The sequence below is a fragment of the Pan paniscus genome, chromosome 7, assembly GCF_029289425.2.
Source record: "Pan paniscus chromosome 7, NHGRI_mPanPan1-v2.0_pri, whole genome shotgun sequence".
In the NCBI taxonomy this organism is placed as follows: domain Eukaryota; kingdom Metazoa; phylum Chordata; class Mammalia; order Primates; family Hominidae; genus Pan; species Pan paniscus.
Window position 1 is genome coordinate 136989549 of NC_073256.2, and position 17390 is coordinate 137006938.

The 17390-nt window shown below is 39.1% G+C and overlaps 1 protein-coding gene across 16 annotated transcripts in view; it reads right to left on the minus strand.

Moving 5' to 3' along the window:
- The window catches only part of ENPP2 (ectonucleotide pyrophosphatase/phosphodiesterase 2), a 116660-nt gene that overhangs the window by 5633 nt on the left and 93637 nt on the right, over positions 1–17390 (minus strand). For 8 of the 16 annotated variants that reach the window (XM_063606466.1, XM_063606465.1, XM_063606472.1 and 5 more), the window contains 6 exons: positions 9480–9554; positions 8009–8145; positions 6547–6682; positions 5491–5568; positions 2140–2272; positions 131–287 (listed from right to left, as the gene is read on the minus strand). In XM_063606466.1, the coding sequence (XP_063462536.1) occupies positions 131–287; positions 2140–2272; positions 5491–5568; positions 6547–6682; positions 8009–8145; positions 9480–9554 (716 nt within the window). The remainder of the gene's footprint in view (positions 1–130; positions 288–2139; positions 2273–5490; positions 5569–6546; positions 6683–8008; positions 8146–9479; positions 9555–17390) is intronic. The other 8 variants (XM_055116882.2, XM_063606471.1, XM_063606470.1 and 5 more) reach the window with 1 other exon arrangement.

A 17390-nucleotide genomic window follows, 5' to 3' on the forward strand; every position in this document is an offset into this window, starting at 1 on the left:
TCCTTTCTTTTTTCTGTTTAGGGTGAATGCTTTATAATAAGTATGTTCTAGTTCAATGATGGAAATATAAAGTAAGAAACAAAGGTGAACTATGGAAGCAAATCCTAAAGGACTCTCTCTGTAAACTCACATTGCAGCTCTCCTCGTTGTCAGGCCGGTGAGGCAGGATGAAGGAGGACACAGAGAGAGGGCCGTCACACTTGTCGGCAGGCTGAGTGAAATCCAGACAGCTGGTGATGATGCTGTAGTAGTGAGTTGGAACAGGAATGGAACTGCCTTCCACGTACCTGAAACAGGAAGGTAAAACGAAGTCACAGTTGATGAGTTGATGTTGAAGCTTTCTTTTTTAAATGGTGATCAATGAATATTGCCTAAGTCACTAAAATTAATCCCCATTCAATTGAATCATTTTTCACTTCTAAGCACTAGCCCACTTCTATGTCTTTGAAAATAATGTTTTCTTTGCCTGGAATCCCCTCACTCCTCAACCTGGCAGAGTAAGAAAGATATTCCAGGCAAAGAAAATGGATTGATCTAAGAATTGGAGACAGGTAATGGTGAATAGGCCAATGCAGTAGAAATGAAAGGCTGGAAGAGTCAATAAAAGCCAAATTATGGTGGGTTCTGAGTGCCAGGATATGGACTGGGGCATTATTATTTAGGTAGTAATGCTCCATTAAAGGTTTTTGTGCTAGGGAGTGTCATTCATTATTAGTTCCATGTTTCAGGAAGATAACTTTCCTAGAGTTGTATAAAATGGACCGGGGCAAGAGACATTAGAGCTAGGAGAATAATGACCCTTTCAAGCTACAATGAGATGCAGAACTTGATACAAAGAACTCATTTGCCAAAGGAAGTACTAAGGACCCAGTGCTAATGATGGACCTAGAGGTATAAAAAATATTTTCCTGTAGAGATCAGTACAGAAATTCATAATTCCTTGCCTGGTTTTCTATTATCTTAATTTTATTCATTTTCCAAATATTAAAATTATGATTTAACTACTAATTTCATTTTGGCTAACAGTGATCAGCAATAAAATAAATGTGCAATTTACACAAAATTTCTCTTCAGAATGACTGGAAAAGAAGTAAGATAATTTCTATCTTATTTATCTGTATTTATAAATAGCAATTTATTCTGTAATTATCTCTAAATCACAATTAAACCCTCTTATACTCTGGGCTGCTGATTGTTTCATGCTTGTATAAAATTAAATAATAACATTCTGAATTTGTCAACAAATTTGTTGACAAATTCAGAATGTTATTATTTAATTTTATACAATGAAAATACATCCCAATCACTCTAAATCTTGCCTTCTCCACTAGACTGTGGGGTCCCTTATGAGAACAGATAATGGCTTTTATATGCCCAACAGCACCAAAGAGACAGAGACAACCAGATTCAATCCAAGTCCATACGCACTTTGCTACTGAGAGGTACCGACTCAGAAAATCTAAGGGATTCTTAAGTCCCACCCAAATAATGAAGATAAGTGGGAATGGTCATCTTCCCATTGAAGAGCTGTTGAAGAAATGACTAAACAAAATTAAATCCTTTAATACATTTTTTTCATAGAATAAAAAAGTGCATTTATTTACCACAAAACCCAAAATTCCATTCCCACCACCAATGCCCATTTAATCAAAAGAATTGATAAATTCAGGCTGGGCACAGTGGCTCACACCTGGAATCCCAGAATTTTGGGAGGCCGAGGAGGGTAGATCACTTGAGGTCAGGAGTTCAAGACCAGCCTGGCCAACATGGTGAAACCCCGTCTCTGCTAAAAATACAAAAATTAGCTGGATGTGGTGGTGCATGCCTGTAATCCCAGTTACTCAGGAGGCTGAAGCAGGAGAATCACTTGAACCCAGGAGGCAGAGGTTGCAGTGAGCCGAGATCACATCACTGCAGTCCAGCCTGGGCAACAGAGCAAGACGCCGTCTCAAAAAAAAAAAAAAAAAAAAAAAAAAAAAAAAAAAAATATATATATATATATATATATATATATATATAGAAAAATTCAAAAAACTTAAGGGGTGTCATCTCTTCTCTAGTGTATGAATATTTGAAAAACTTCTTGAGTGAGATATTTGGACTTAAGAATCACACACTGAGTAGAAATGAAACGCTTACTGTTTTATTTTGTCCTCTGTGTCATGTAAGCCATCATAGTCATAGTCGAAGATTGGTCCACTTATCACGTTAACTCCATTTCTTTCCGAAGCATATTTCTTCACCAATACCCTTTGGAAATAATTCCAGACCCCTGTGCAAAGACAAAAATCCAAAAATCAATTATTCATGAAGAAAACTCCTTACTCTGGCCAAATTCTCTCTAGGATGCATGCTACGAGCCAAATCTCACAAGCCAAGAGACAAGAGAGCTGTCGTGATTCATGAGATGAATCAATTCTATGGCATTACCAGTGTATGTGTCATTTACAAACCAGCAAAGGGAACAGTGTAGAGCTATGAAACAATGGTAGGGGAGTTTAACGTAGTTCAAAAGTCAGGAAAGGATCCTCCCAAGCTGAGATCTGAAGCATGGATAAGTAGGTGGTGTTTCCCAGGCAGAACACGCCAGGCAGAGGGAACAGAATGTGCAAAAGAGGAAGTATGGTGTTTCAGAGTAATGAAAATAAGGCCTTACTCTTTCTTCTCGTCCTTCATATCTCATCAATATGCTAGTTCCCAGGTTTAAGCTTTACCCCTGACCTTTCCTGGAGATCCAGACATGTTATCCAACCACCTACCTCCTAATGCACTGGAATACCTAATATTCATGTCAAGCAAAAGAAGTTTTAATGTTCCTTCCTAATCCTGCCCCAACCCTCGCCTTCTCCATCATAATCAATGGCTCTGGCACTCACCCAGGTGTTTGGGCCAAAAGCCTAAGAGTCATCCTTGCTTTCTCTCCTAGCTATAGACACATGTGAACAATTCCTGTCAGTGCTATCACCAAAGTACATCCCAATTATCCCAAATTTGACCACCTCTCATCTTTTCACTGCTCTATCCTGGTCTAACTTACCATCCTCTCTGAAGTGAACTATCACACCACAAAAGACTATTCCCTGGGTTCCCTGTGAAACGTTTACTTCCCTTGTACCTTGTAGCCCACTCCCCCATATCGTAGCCAGACGGAGCCTTTTACACCATAAGTCAGATCATCTCTCTTGCACGCGCATGCACACACACACACACACCACCCATTTCCAACACTCCAGATTATTTTTCATTGTAATTAGAGTGAAATCCCAACCCTCCACCATGATCTTTGCCTACCTCTGTGAATTTACTTCCTACCCCTTTCCCTATCACTCGCAAGACTTTCTTCCTGTCACCTAACTTTTCCCCTAAGTTATTTCAGGCTAAGCTTTTGCACTTGCTCTTTCCTTCGCTTGAAAAACATTCCTGGATCTGTGCATGTCTGCTTTCTCCTCTATAATTCTTTCTCACTTTCACTGTCATCCCCTGCAGAGAACTGCCTTATCCCCCTGCCTCTAATTTCCATAATGGCCAACCAGAGGAGCAGAATGGAAATGGAGAAAAACAAGAGAATAACAGAAGCAGACAGGATAGGCAAGCAATGGGTTGGTTCTGAAATATTAGATCGAATTCGCCATGCTGTCTTCAACATGGGTGTCATGCGGTTCTGGCTGTTAACCCCTCTTCCCTCCCCTTATTAAAAAGTACCTGGCCATCCTTCTCATACTGCTTCAATTGCTCTTCCTGCCTTCTGAAACTCTGAATGGCAGAGCAGCCCACAAGAGCCAAAATACCTTAGATAATTATTTGCAGTCAAGAAAGAAGCCAGACAGTAAGAAAGGAGTTCAAATGTTAACTTAAGCATTAAGAAAAAATGGAGAGGAAGAGAAGGAAAGAAACAACAATGAGAACAGTCAAAAGGCCAGGCCTACAGAAATGTGGCATGTGAAAAACCACCCCCCTCATGGAGAACAGCAAGCTCTCTATGAAAGGCCTTCTCCACACCAGCCTCAGGGTGGTACTGTGTGTTGCCTTGATTACCATTTGGTCAAAAAAACACATCAATAAAGAATAAAGAAATCCAGAGAACCCTGATTTGCAGAAATTAAATGAAGCTGCATTCTATGTAACATTGTGATAAATGTAACTATGTGAGTTTCTGAAATGCTTCTCAGTTGGGTCTGAGAACAAACCAAGAAACCTTTTAAAAGCATACTTTAATTTTTCACTCATAAGCAATAAATTCTCTTTGAATAAACCTTCGTTTACTAACTAGGACATCAAATAAACATTTTTTTCTCTAAACCGTGTGGCCCTTTTCACCAATGTTAAGCTGTGGAGGCCCGCCACTGTAGCTGACACTCCACAATCGCCCATTCCTATTTTGAGACTCCCTTTCAGCCCTGAGAGTTACATAACACAGCCTGAACCTCCTCCATCAAGTTGAAGCACATAGAGGTGCTTCCTTTTCCTACCTTTCCCATAACGATTTAAGTTCTGTTCACTACAAATGTACTGAAAGGTGGTAAAAGCTACTTCATAATGCTTACTCTATCTTTGAACACATGGATAGATAAAAGGATGGATGGGTGGACAGGGGGATGGATGGATGAATGAGGATGGAGACATAGATGAATAGTTAACAGAAACAAAAAATGCAGTGCTTTCGCCATTGGATAATTAAGTCAGAAATCCATATAAACCTTAGAGGTCATGCAATCATCTCTCTTAATTTCACAAATGAGAGATTTAATGACATTTCTATGATCACACAGCCTGTGGTCACACTCCAGGAACTTGGTTTTTTGTGCCCGAGCTCATTGTGCCTATACAATTCTTGACTTCACCAGCATCCACAAATATTTATGTCAGGTACAAAGACATTACAAATGTTCAAAGAAACTAAAATAATTGGTACAGGACTAAAATCATCTGAAATAAACACTCTGATGATTCAGAAGGTCCTTTCGGCTCTTGCTGGGTTTCAGGGCCAACATTCAGAAAATGTTATCACCCCAAGAGGAAGAGGTGCTACTAGCTTTTACTGCAATGCTCAACAAATAAATACAGATGCTGTTAAATATCAAGTGGCTTTCAAAATATAGTGAAGACCCTTTTTAACCATTAAGATAATAAGTATTGAAATAAAAATAACAAGCAGATTAGAAGAAAAACACAAACTTGGGTTAGTTCAGTTTCTACCATGCATGACCTGTGGTCATTTTCTGTGATATCAATTTCTTAATTACAAACCGGGGATAAACTACCAGCCAACCTTCCTCACAGATTCAAATTTTGGATCAATGTAGAAAGTTTACATGAAATCAAAATTTACATCAATGTAGAAAGTTTACATGAAAAGTCCTCAAAAATTATAAAGGTTAAACACATGAAAAGTATTCTTATTAAAAGTAACAGAGATAGAAAAGGTAAGGGGTAAATTTAGAAATGTTTATTTTCATAAATAACAGTGTATTAGGTAAATATTGGACTTACGTTTGAAAGCAGGATACATTGGAACCATATTGGTTACAAGGAATGCATCATATTTAGCCTCTGGTGAAGAGCTCAGATCTAAACATTAGGAAAACAAATAGTATACATTGCTTACCAAAATCTATATCAGTTAAAAAAAAAGGGGTGGGTAGAATTTTCTTAAATGGTCCAAACAACATGAAGTAAATGAATCTATTCTTTTATTCCTACTCCTAACTGCTTTATACAACATCTCCTTACTCCCCTCCCACTCAGTCTCTTCTTCACTCAATAGCTCTCTCCCAAGAGCCATTTACAATGTTTTTTTCTTACTATCTACTTCTTGAGTCTATCAACATTATGTAAAATAACTCCTTGATTTCATCAGTGCCATTTCGACTTAAAAAATAATCATCAAGGTAATGAGAGATGGTTTAAGGGCTTCAGATTTTTTTTTTTTTAATATGGAATCTTGCTCTGTCACCCAGGGTGAAGTGCAGTGGCCTGATCACAGCCCACTGTAGCCTCAGTCTCCCAGATTTAAGGGATCCTCCCACCTCAGCCTCCAGAGTATCAGGGACTACTGGCGTGTGCCACCAGCTCAGCTAATTTTTTAATTTTTTTAGAGACAAGGTCTTGCTATGTTGTCCAGGCTCATCTCGAACTCCTGGACTCAAGCAACCCTCCCACCTTGGCCTCCCAAAGTGCTGGAATTACTTTGGGATTACAATGGTGGCTCATGCCTGGCCTCAAGTAATCTTAAGAGATCCCCTCTATAGTATTACATAAACGACTAGTGTCTTAATGATTCACTGTTTCCTTTTCAGATTCTCATTTAATAATGTAAGGCGAGACACAGAAGATTCCCTTGCACATTAGAATTCCCCTGGAGAATTAGATTTTTTTGAAAGCTAGTCACTTTTTGGCTGATTTTGGAAGGATCCCATAAAAATTCATTTAGATAATCTTCTGAGCACCCTCTCTTGAAGAAAACCCAAGCCACTGAAATTCCAAATACCAAGATTGCACAATGTGACATCCCTCAGAAGGCATCAGATCTTGATATTCTTAACTTACAAGGAGGAAAGAGGAATCCGTAGGACATCTGCTTATCATTTTTGTAGGCCAAACAGTTCTGACTGAAACTCGGAGAAACACGGACATCAGGCCGGACGCAACTGGTCAGATGGTCAGGAATGCTGGAAACCTCAGCCTGCACGGGAGTCAGAGGCACTCAGCAATGCCGTGGCTCTGTTACGAACGGCTGAAATCAAAACCCCTCTGGCTTCTCCTATGCTTGTAGTCTGATAGTCTGACTCCTTTTTTAAATTTTTTTATCTTTGATAGTCTGACTTCTTTTTAAAAGTCCTTAGTTTTAAGTACAGTAAGCCACAAGTTTTCAAACTTTTTTTAATCAACATAACTCTCTTTATCAAAGTCTTAAGAAAAACAATATAGAAAGCAGAACATAAAGCAGAAATCCCACTGTTGAAATAATGAATAGAATCTCATTGAAGATAACTTATAAAATAACACTCTTAGAAACAATATAGATGTATCTCCTCTAAATAGACTATTTATCTGTGTGTGTGTGTGTGTGTGTGTGTGTATAGAATGTACAAGAACATACATATGTGTACACAGTACATATCAACAATAAACTGTGTTTGGGGCAGTAGAAGTGTTCTCCTCCTTTGTATTAAAAAATTTAAAACATGCCTCAACTGGCAAATTACATTTTCTAATTTGTGATATATACCTATTTATCTCATCTTCATCAAAACTGAAACCCCCAACATAAAACTTTTGTTAAAAAACAAACAAGGGCCAGGCATGGTGGCTCATGCCTGTAATCCCAGCACTTTGGGAGGCCGAGGCAGGCAGATTACCTGAGGTCAGGAGTTCGAGACCAGCCTGACCAACATGGCAAAACTCCATCTCTACTAAAAATACAAAAATTAGCCAGGTGTGGTGGCGTGCATCTTTAATTCCAGCTACTCGGGAGGCTGAGGCAGGAGAATCACTTGAACCCAGGAGGCGGAGGTTGCAGTGAGCTGAGATCATGCCACTGCACTCCAGCCTGGGAGACAGAGCAAGACTCGGTCTCAAAACATTAGAAAAAAAAAACAGATGCTGATAGTGGGGGAGGTTGAAGGGGGGTGGGTGAGTATGTGGGAACTCTGCACTTTACACTCAATCTTGCTGAGAAATAAAATGTGCTCTTAAAATATAAAGTCTATTAAAATAAATAAACAAACCTTGGCAGTTTCTGTAACTATTGGGCAATGACTTAGGCAGAGTAAAAGAAAATAAAAGAATTAGTGATCTACCTTCAAAGTTTAACATATTCCCATGGAATTACCAGAACATTGAATAAAGGCTAATTCAAAATATCTTACAATAAATCCAACATAGGATTTCTGTCATTAAGAAAAAATAAAATATTTTCTAAGACAAAATTCTGTTAAGCAAGGAATCATTGTATTAACATGAGGAATGTAATAAAATAAAAACTATAAAATCCAGTTTTCTCAATGACCTGTTTGGAAACAGTATATGATGTCCAGAGTGGCATTAGGAATATTTCACTATAACCACTTTCAAAGTCAGTGTGATATAAGATATCATATCTAGTCCGATAAAGCACTGCAGGTCGCCCATAGAGGAGGTGTCTCTCTAAAAAAGAAAAAAAATAAACTGTGTTAGATGCATATTAAATTTTACATCAAATGTTAAAGAAATATTGGAAGAGTCAAGTTACCTAAAATGGCTAGCTTACTCATTATTAATATAGCACCTTCTCCTTAATTTAATCAAGCTAGTTTTCCTAACACTTTTGTGGTTGATCTGATCACCTAACCATGGGTCAAGCCTTACAGTTATCAAACCCATAATGTAAATGCTGTATTTACAGAATGCTTTTTTTAGTTGTAAAGAATTTACGATTTGTATATAAAGGAAACATTATGTAATAAATTTTGAAATGATTCAGCTGAATGGAAAGCCAGTAGGATTGGATTTCTGTAGAATTAATTATTTTGACCCCTGAAGAGGCTTATCAGGTACACCAATGATTTAATTAAGAAGAAGGCACACGTTGATCATTGTATGCATACAGCAACTCAAATATGCATTCCTTCAGCATAAAAAGTGAGTAGTGATGAGCATTTAAAGTAAGCAGCTTTGTCATACAGAGGAGAAGTCTTTAGGTAAGAACTTAAAGGAACATGTATAGATAAAATAAGTGGGCATTCAAGAGGGTCTTCTAAGTACAGAAGAGGGAAGCTCGTCAGTTACCAAAGAACTCAATGAAGACCCCCAGTGCAGATTCAGACCTCCAAAGGAAAGCTCCCTTCTTAGGAAAAAAAAGGTCTGAAGCTTTACTCTTTGCGGAAGAAGAGATGGGAGTTCAGTATGAAAATCTTCATTCCACACTCTGCAATAAATACCTGGAGCTTGATCTGCCCACTTTGGATAGGCTAAAGTCAAAACTTCCATAGATTCTTGGAAATGTGGGGCCCTACTGACCAAAATATTTAGAGACTGAGGCTTAGGCAATTCACAATTCCTTAAGTGATAAATTTAAAAAAATAATAAATTCTTGTACTATTTTTTCTACTAGAGAAAATCAGTTCTGAAAAACACTTATTAAATAATGTATACATGTTGCTTTAATTAAAGTCTTACCATTCTATGCAAGTAATGGAGAAAAGTCTTTGTAGAATACTTTGCAAGACCCTCCCAGATAGAACTGCGGATTTGAGACAAAGCGGCCCACACTATTACAACACAAGCCTGTTCTGGGTAGTTCGGCTGCTCCAGCATTGCAGTAAATGTAGAAGCCTTAGTTAAGCTGCCAAATTTGGGGACCCACCCCTAAGGATTAGAACATAATCTGACAATATTAAATAAATGAAATATAATAAACAAATAAAACGCCAGCAAATCGTAACAGTAGTACTTAGGGGCAGTAAAACAACCCAGACTTTCCTTCAAAACTCAAACCAAACCTTTCCTAGGTTCAAAATTTCCATTAATGTTTTCCTTGTTTTCATTTCTGCTGCCTCTGAATTTCCTGGTTTCAGCTGGAAGCAGAAGTATCAAAATTCTTTGAGAAGCTGTTCTCTTTTCATCATTTAAGTTTTCATGGTTACCACACACAGTCCTCCAAACTCAAATTCAAGCTTGGCATCTAATCGATTCCATTAGGGGACAACAAAATAGCAGCCATGTTCCCATATGCAATACCCCTCCCTAGAGCAACCACCAAACAAGAATCTTGGACAATCTATAGTCTCTACTAACTCTGGCTCTTCCTCTAAATCCTCCCTCATTTCTAAGCATTCAATGTAACACTCTATTCCACAAAGGCTAATGTATTTGCAACACTCTCTTCACAATCGTTGTTAGCAACATTACACTATCATATATGCTATTTCCTTTCTCTCTACCAGAAATAACTTCTCCAGTCTTCGCCAAGTCTGTCACCTATCTCCTTCCAAATGTATCCATTATTCTTCGTCATCAAACATTGAGCGCCTTGGTTGTGCCAGACCTTGCGCTGTAGAATGGAGGTACTGGGCAAAGATGATTAAGGTAGAGCTCTTACCTTCAAAGAGCTCACAAGTCAAAGGGAGAGACAAACATAGCACAAATAACAGATGCCATGTGGTCTGCACCATATTAAAGATAGTTACAGAGTGTGATGGGAATGCAGAGGATGATGAATACTGGAAATGGAGTGAAGGTGGCATCAATAAAGTCCTTTAAGGAGCATATGAAGTTAAACCAGGCTGGCCCCATGTTACAGTTTTATGCCTGTTGCCCTGGTATAATTGTTAATAGTGTCCCTTTTCACGCTCAAAAGTGTATGACAAATATTCAGCCCTCATGGAAGAGACATGAAGAAGAAAGGGCGAGGGGCCCAAGAGGGGCAGAGATATCTTAAGATTCATTTTCTCTGCCGGGCATGGTGGCTCATGCCTGGAATCACAACACTTTGGGAGGCAAAGGCGGGTGGATTGCTTAAGGTCAGGAGTTCAAGACTAGCTGGCCAACATGGCAAAACCCTGTCTCTACTAAAAATACAAAAATTAACCAGGCACGGTGGTGCGCACCTGTAATCCCAGCTACTGGGGAGTCTGAGACAGGAGAATCGCTTGAACCCAGGATGTGGAGGATGCAGTTAGCCAAGGTCGTGCCACTGCACTCCAGCCTGGGTGACAGAGCGAGGCTCCGTCTCAAAAAAAAAAAAAAAAAAAAAGATTCATTTTCTCCTGAAAGGTTTCCTCAATAAAGCTTCTCCATCTCTACTCACTCTACTGCTCTACATATATAGATTCAACTTGCTTCAGAAATCTGGGTTCTGGCCAGGCGTAGTGGCTCACGCCTGTAAGCCTAGCACTTTGGGAGGCTGAGGTGGGCAGATCACTTGAGGTCAGGAGTTTGAGCCAGCCTGGCCAACATGGTGAAACCCCATCTCTACTGAAAATACAAAAATTAGCCAGGCATGGTAGCACACGCCTGTAATCCCAGCTACTTGGGAGGCTGGGGCAGAACTGCTTGAACCTGGGAGGCAGAGGCTGCAGTGAGCCAAGATCGTGCCACTGCACTCCAGCCTGGGCAACAGTGCAAGACTCGGTCTCAGAAAAAAAAAAAAGAAAGAAATTTGAGTTCCATAGCTTCCAAGCTATTGTCATAACTGCAAGTTTCGGCACACAGCTGTAACACAAAAGTATCACTATCTGACTGCCTTTTTCTCAATTATTACTGAGCAAAAATAGCATAATAAGGGGAAAAATACAGTGGTTTTTACAGCCTCCTAAAAATCCAACCAAGGTCCCCAATGACCCAAAAAAATCTACTTGGGTCTTCCTGGAGCTTAACAGTTTCATCTAAGAAAGGGGAATCATCTCTGCAGTAAGAAACACACATTTTAAGGTCCAGAATCAAAATTTAGATTTTATTTTTTCAGTTTATCAAAGTATCAAAGAATCACAGGTTCAGAGTCATAGCCTGACTCTCCTAGTCTTTATGACATCTTGGGGGAGCCACCCACTGCATTTTTGTTGAGCAAAAAGTCTCTCTACTCAGGCCACAAAATGTACTTGAATCTTGTTCTCGGCACACATTGAGATCTTTATCTCGAGACCAGCAACCCTGGAGACTAGCCTGCAAGCCTCTGCTTCTGCAATATGTTTCCAGGATTTCTTCACATGGATCTAGTATAACCTGGTCTTCCCAGGCTGGGAATGCCTGTCATGGAATTCCAGGCCCCAGTTCCCTGTTTACAATAGTGTCTCTGGCAGTTTTGGTACATGCCAAGGTTCTCCTCCAGATACCACACTTGGCAAAATACTGTGAGGCCAATCTTTTTAAGTGGTGTGGACTTCCCCAGCACTCATTCTTTTTGTATTCCAAATTTGGGTCGTAGAGACTGGAGTTTGTGCTCCTTTTCCCTCCTCAGCTTCCTGATTCAGATTCCCACAGATGAGTAGGCTGTCTTGAGAGCCACATGAAAATCTCTCCTCTTTTTTGTTTTTTTAAAACATACACTCCCGCAATAATATGCTCTTAAATCTTACCACAAAATCTCTACCCAAGATCTTTCCTTTTCCTGCATACTTTCTCCTTTGCCTTACAAGTGCCTATTATCATTTGCTGCCATTTCAACCTCCTCTGAGATTTGATTTAAGGCCTCTCTTTAGTGCCCTGTTCTTTCTTACCCCAACCTTGAAAACATTATGCTGTAATGTATCAACTGGATAAATCCTACAACAGAACAATAACTTTATGAGGACAAGGACTTCATCTGTTTTACTCACCACTGTATCTTCCATCTCCAACAATGCCCATCACATAATATCTACTTGGCAAACACTTGTTGGTAAGTTAATGATATATTTTTTTTTAAATCTTGGCTTTCTACATATGACCTGTCTAATGTTACCCTGAAAGGTACACTGGGCAGGTCAGTAGTATCATCTCCAACTTACTGATGAAGGAACTGGAGGTTTATGATTTGCACAAAATAATTCAGCTGCATAGCAGCACTAGAATACCAGGCCATTACTCTTCTGCTTGGCCTTTTGGGTGGTCTCCAGTTGGGTGCTGGCCACTGGGTTATTTTATGGAGAGTGTATGGGAAAGAAGATCCAACTACTTCCAGGCATGAACTCTGCCCAAGTAATGCCTACTGAGAAGCTAATGAGGACAGTAGTTTCTGTCAAAGCATCTAGTATTTCAGAAGCAACTTCCAAACTTTGATATACAAATTTTTTGTTGAGCAAAGAGTCTCTCTACTTAGGCCACAAAATGTATATGAAAAGCTAAATTTTCTTTTGACATATTCCCTTTATTCCCACTCTTAGAATAAGAAGCATTTTCAGATGAAAGCACATGGGCTTCAGTGTCATATAAAACTGCGTTCAAATCTAATCTCAGCTCTTTATAGTTGTGGTACTCTGTAACTTAATCTCCCAAAGCTTTATATCTCCCTGGAATGTTGCACTGTTTACAGGCAAAATATGTAAAGTGCCTTGTTTAGTTTTAACCCAAAGTAACTGCAGTTGTAGCAGTTGCAGTTGTACTGTTTAGTAAAGGTATGGGCTCTACCTCAATACTGGCAAAGAATATTGCTAGGTAAAAGTTGTTAAAATTCAATCTACCATCAAATTCATCTTGAATTCTACTATAAACAATAAACAATTACTATGTACTGATTTCTTCCAAGTATTCCCAAAAACACACAGATACACATGCAGACACAAACACTCAGAAGCAGGAGTGAATGCTATCTCCTTCTTTCTCTAGAACAACTAATATCTCCAAAGAAATAACACAAATGAGAAACATTCCAGAATTGACAAGAGCTAAAGAAGATGTTCCCTCTGTAGCCATATTCAGGACTCTGCTTTAAAGTTAACAAGAATTACTAGTGTTTAAGTCAATTTTCTTTTTCTTTTTTTGAAACAGAGTTTCACTCTTGTTGCCCAGGCTGGAGTACAATGGTGAGATCTCGACTCACTGCACCACCACCTCCTGGGTTCAAGCGATTCTCCTGCCCCAGTCTCCCTAGTAGCTGGGATTACAGGTGGATGCCACGATGCCCAGCTAATTTTTGTATTTTTAGTAGAGATGGGGTTTCACCATGTTGGTCAGGCTGGTTTTGAATTCTTGACCTCAGGTGATCCACCCACCTCGGCCTCCCAAACTCCTGGAATTACAGGTGTGAGCCACTGACCGCACCCAGCTGTGTTTAAGTCATTTTCCTATCCAAACTAACTTCTCATTGTGTATGATAAGGAGCCAAGTATACATAGGTGTTAAAATTATTTTTAATTTCTTTTTCACAAAGATGATGGTGAGGGCTAACCTAAGAAAATATGAAACATTTTTATAGCAATGTAAATAGAGAAAAGACCAAGGTGAAAATAAATGGTGCAATTATTCTTGCAGTGAAAATTATACTTGGCTATAGTGCCAGAATTGCTTGCTACAAGAGATTTTTTAAATTTTCTTTTCATTCATTCATTCATCCATCAATTCAATGCCACAAGGAAATGAGTTTTCATTGCATGGAAAGTCGGCCAAGACATTAGGTATATGAGATCCAGAAATAACAACAGGCATGCAATTAAGATCTGGAGTCTACCACCTATCTAGAAATATTAAAGTTTAGCAAGCAGCTTAGATCGCCATTTTTGAGGATTACATTTTTCTTTCTCTTTATTTTAGTAAAGGATTTGATTCCATAACAGTTTAAATATTTACAGCAAAATATTGCCCAAGATTGGTTTAACATACCTCTTTGTTATCACAGATACCCCTGTGATGGTTTCACTACTGGAACATGCAGCTTTTACTCATGTATTTTGTACAGATGTATGACTGATTTTACAGCATATGCCATTAAAACAGTCACATATAAATGTTACAGGTGAAGTATGTATAGCTCATGACATATTCTGAAAAATATCAACTACTTACATCTGTGTTTTAAAAAACTAATAATAAAAATAGTACAACTTTACATCTGTATAGAAGTTTAGGTTTACAAACTACTTTAAAAGCCTTCATATGTATTCAAAGTTACCCAGAAAGGGGAAGTAATTGCCCTGAACATAATACATGTGTGCTCACATACATGGTGGTTCACATTCACAAGGATCTCCTCCAGTAGGGCAGACACTGAATATTTTAAATGGGAGGCCAAATTTATGACACAGGAAACACCATAATGGCCTGAAAGAACTCAGACCAAGAAAACATCGCTTTGCCACTGAAGAAATGACCAAGATAGAGCCCAAAAGGAGACAAAGCCCAAGAGACAGAGATAGGAGAGAGCAACAGGAGAAAGAGCATTGAGGTTTATACATATTCCAGCATCTAAGGAAGGAAATGCATTGCACATAATAAGACAAATACTTTTGAAGGCTCTCTTGTATCGTTAAAGGTTGGTGCCACTAGGCCATGAGCAGACTTAGAATAGCATGAGCTATTCCAGATTCCCCCCTAATATTTTATGCCACCACTTTGAAGCCATGAATTAGAAACTCTCAGTGGTACAGTTGTGTCAGAGTAACCAGTGCCAGCCCAGTGTCAGTATTCAACAAATGCTTGCTGAATGTATCCATGAGGGTTTGTTTCCATGAAAATACACAAACTTTAAGCTTCAGTGGTATAAAAAGACACTTCAGGGATTTAAGTAAGAAACTCATGTTCCACTCAGAGCAGAGCAATGGAGATGTAACCTTACTAACTATAGCTCCTTATAGCCCTGAGAGTCAGTGATTCACTAAGAAGATGTCTCTTATTTTTATGCTCTTAAGTTTGAAGTGATTGTGTGTGTGTTTTTTGTTGTTGTTTGTTTGTTTGTTTGTTTGTTTTTAAGACAGTCTCGCTCTGTCGCCCAGGTTGCAGTGCAATGGTGCGATCTCAGCTCACTGCAACCTCTGCCTCCCAGGTTCAAACAATTCTCCTGCCTCAGTCTCCAACGTAGCTGGGATTACAGGCACGCGCCACTACCACCTGGCTAATTCTTGTATTTTTTTAGTAGAGAAGGGGTTTCACCATGTTAGCCAGGCTGGTCTCAAACTCCTGACCTCAGGTAATCCACCTGCCTCAGCCTCCTAGAGTGCTGGGATTACAGGCGTGAGCCACTGTGCCCGGCTGAGGTTATTGTTTATAATGAATTGTGAGACTGGTTTTGTCATATAAGGACACTGCCACCAACAAATTAAATGCAGGAATGTTTTTCTCAGACAGAAATGCTTTAGTACCATGAACAGTCAGACTTTGAATCAGCAAAATCATGGGAGTTCAACAGAAGTTACCATAATTAATTTCATGAGTGACTTTTAGAAGAGAAGCATCTGAGTAGTATTTATCTGCCTTGGCAACTAAATATCTGAAAAACTTGAATCATGAGACTCCCCATCTTTTGACTCTAGCAATGTTCTAATTGTTCTAATTATAATGACACTATAGTCCACTAGAGGTTAGGTGTCCAACATTGCAAATCACTTGTAGAGTTTGTGAAAGATTTGTGTGCCTTCTACCAACAATGGCCTATCTTCAAAGTGAGATTCATTCCGTTCTGTGCCAGAGTCTGTGTGTTCTGTGATCAAAGGGAGAAGTGGGATGATGGAGATACAGAAAAGGAAGAAGGAGGCAGATGAAGATCTTTAAAAGAGGAAAAATAAGTCAAGTAAATCAAATCTTCTACCGGTTTCCTCAACTCTACTTAATCAGATTGGAAAGAGCATATATGATAAACAGAACCATATGTAAGCTAATAACTCAAGCGATGCTCTCAGGAGAATTTGACCACGTGCATCTTTGCTGCATGACTTGTGGCTGCTATGCTTGAATTCTTTCTGCATTTTCCATACACTTTTAGTCATTTCCTGGCTGTTTCAACATGTTATCCCATCTACTTTAGTAACATGTATAGGAGGCTTCCCCTCCCCTTCTATTTTCCTCCAATTTTGTGAAACTTCACAATCAGATAAAAAGAGCCTGCATGGTAGATTGTGTTATTGTTCCTCAATATTTACTGCCTCCACCCATTGCCATATGACTTGCAGGATAGAGTCCCCGTGGAGAAAATGTACTTCCCTACACCATTGGTATCATGTGCTCAGCTTTGGCCAGCAAACTGAATGGAGTGACATATGCCTCATAAAAGCAGAAGCATTAAGACCCAGTGCACATTTCTGCCACTCTTTTCCCTCTACCAAGAGCAGGACATGTCTCTGATAGAGGCTGCTCCTTCAGCCTGGGTTCCAGAATAAAGAATACACATGGAGCAAAGCTGCCCTTGGCCTACAGCCAGCACCCTAAAATGGGAGCGAGAAACGCATCTTAGTACAAAATCACTAAGTTTTTTTTTTTTTTTGGTCATATCATAAGCTTGCAAAAGTTCACTAATACGTGCTTGTTGTCATTGTACGTAAAGTAAGAGTTAGGGCTCGAGATGATCCTTCATGTGAGGAGGCAGTTCTGATTTGATTCCTTTGGTGAATCTCTCCCTATCACAATATATATATATCTATATATACACTGACTCTCAAGGTAGATACCTTCAGGATAGGCACCAGCTGCTATTATTTATCATTGTGACTATCATTCCATTTATAGGAGTGCCCCACAGTGTCTTATGACTCATCAGATACAAAATGGATTGTGTATTTTTCAGAGGGCTTAAAAGCTATTGAGAGGGGAGAAAAGCTATTGGAATTTTTTTATTACACAGCTGGCATCTTGTGTACATGGAATAAACCAATATCCTTTGCCAGATAGGTATGAAAGTCACTTTGAAATACAAATTCTAATTTTAAACAATATTGTGCTTACACTATAATGTAAATAAGAAGCCTTTTCGATTTTCGAAAACGAGAAAAACCTTATCTGATTGTTTT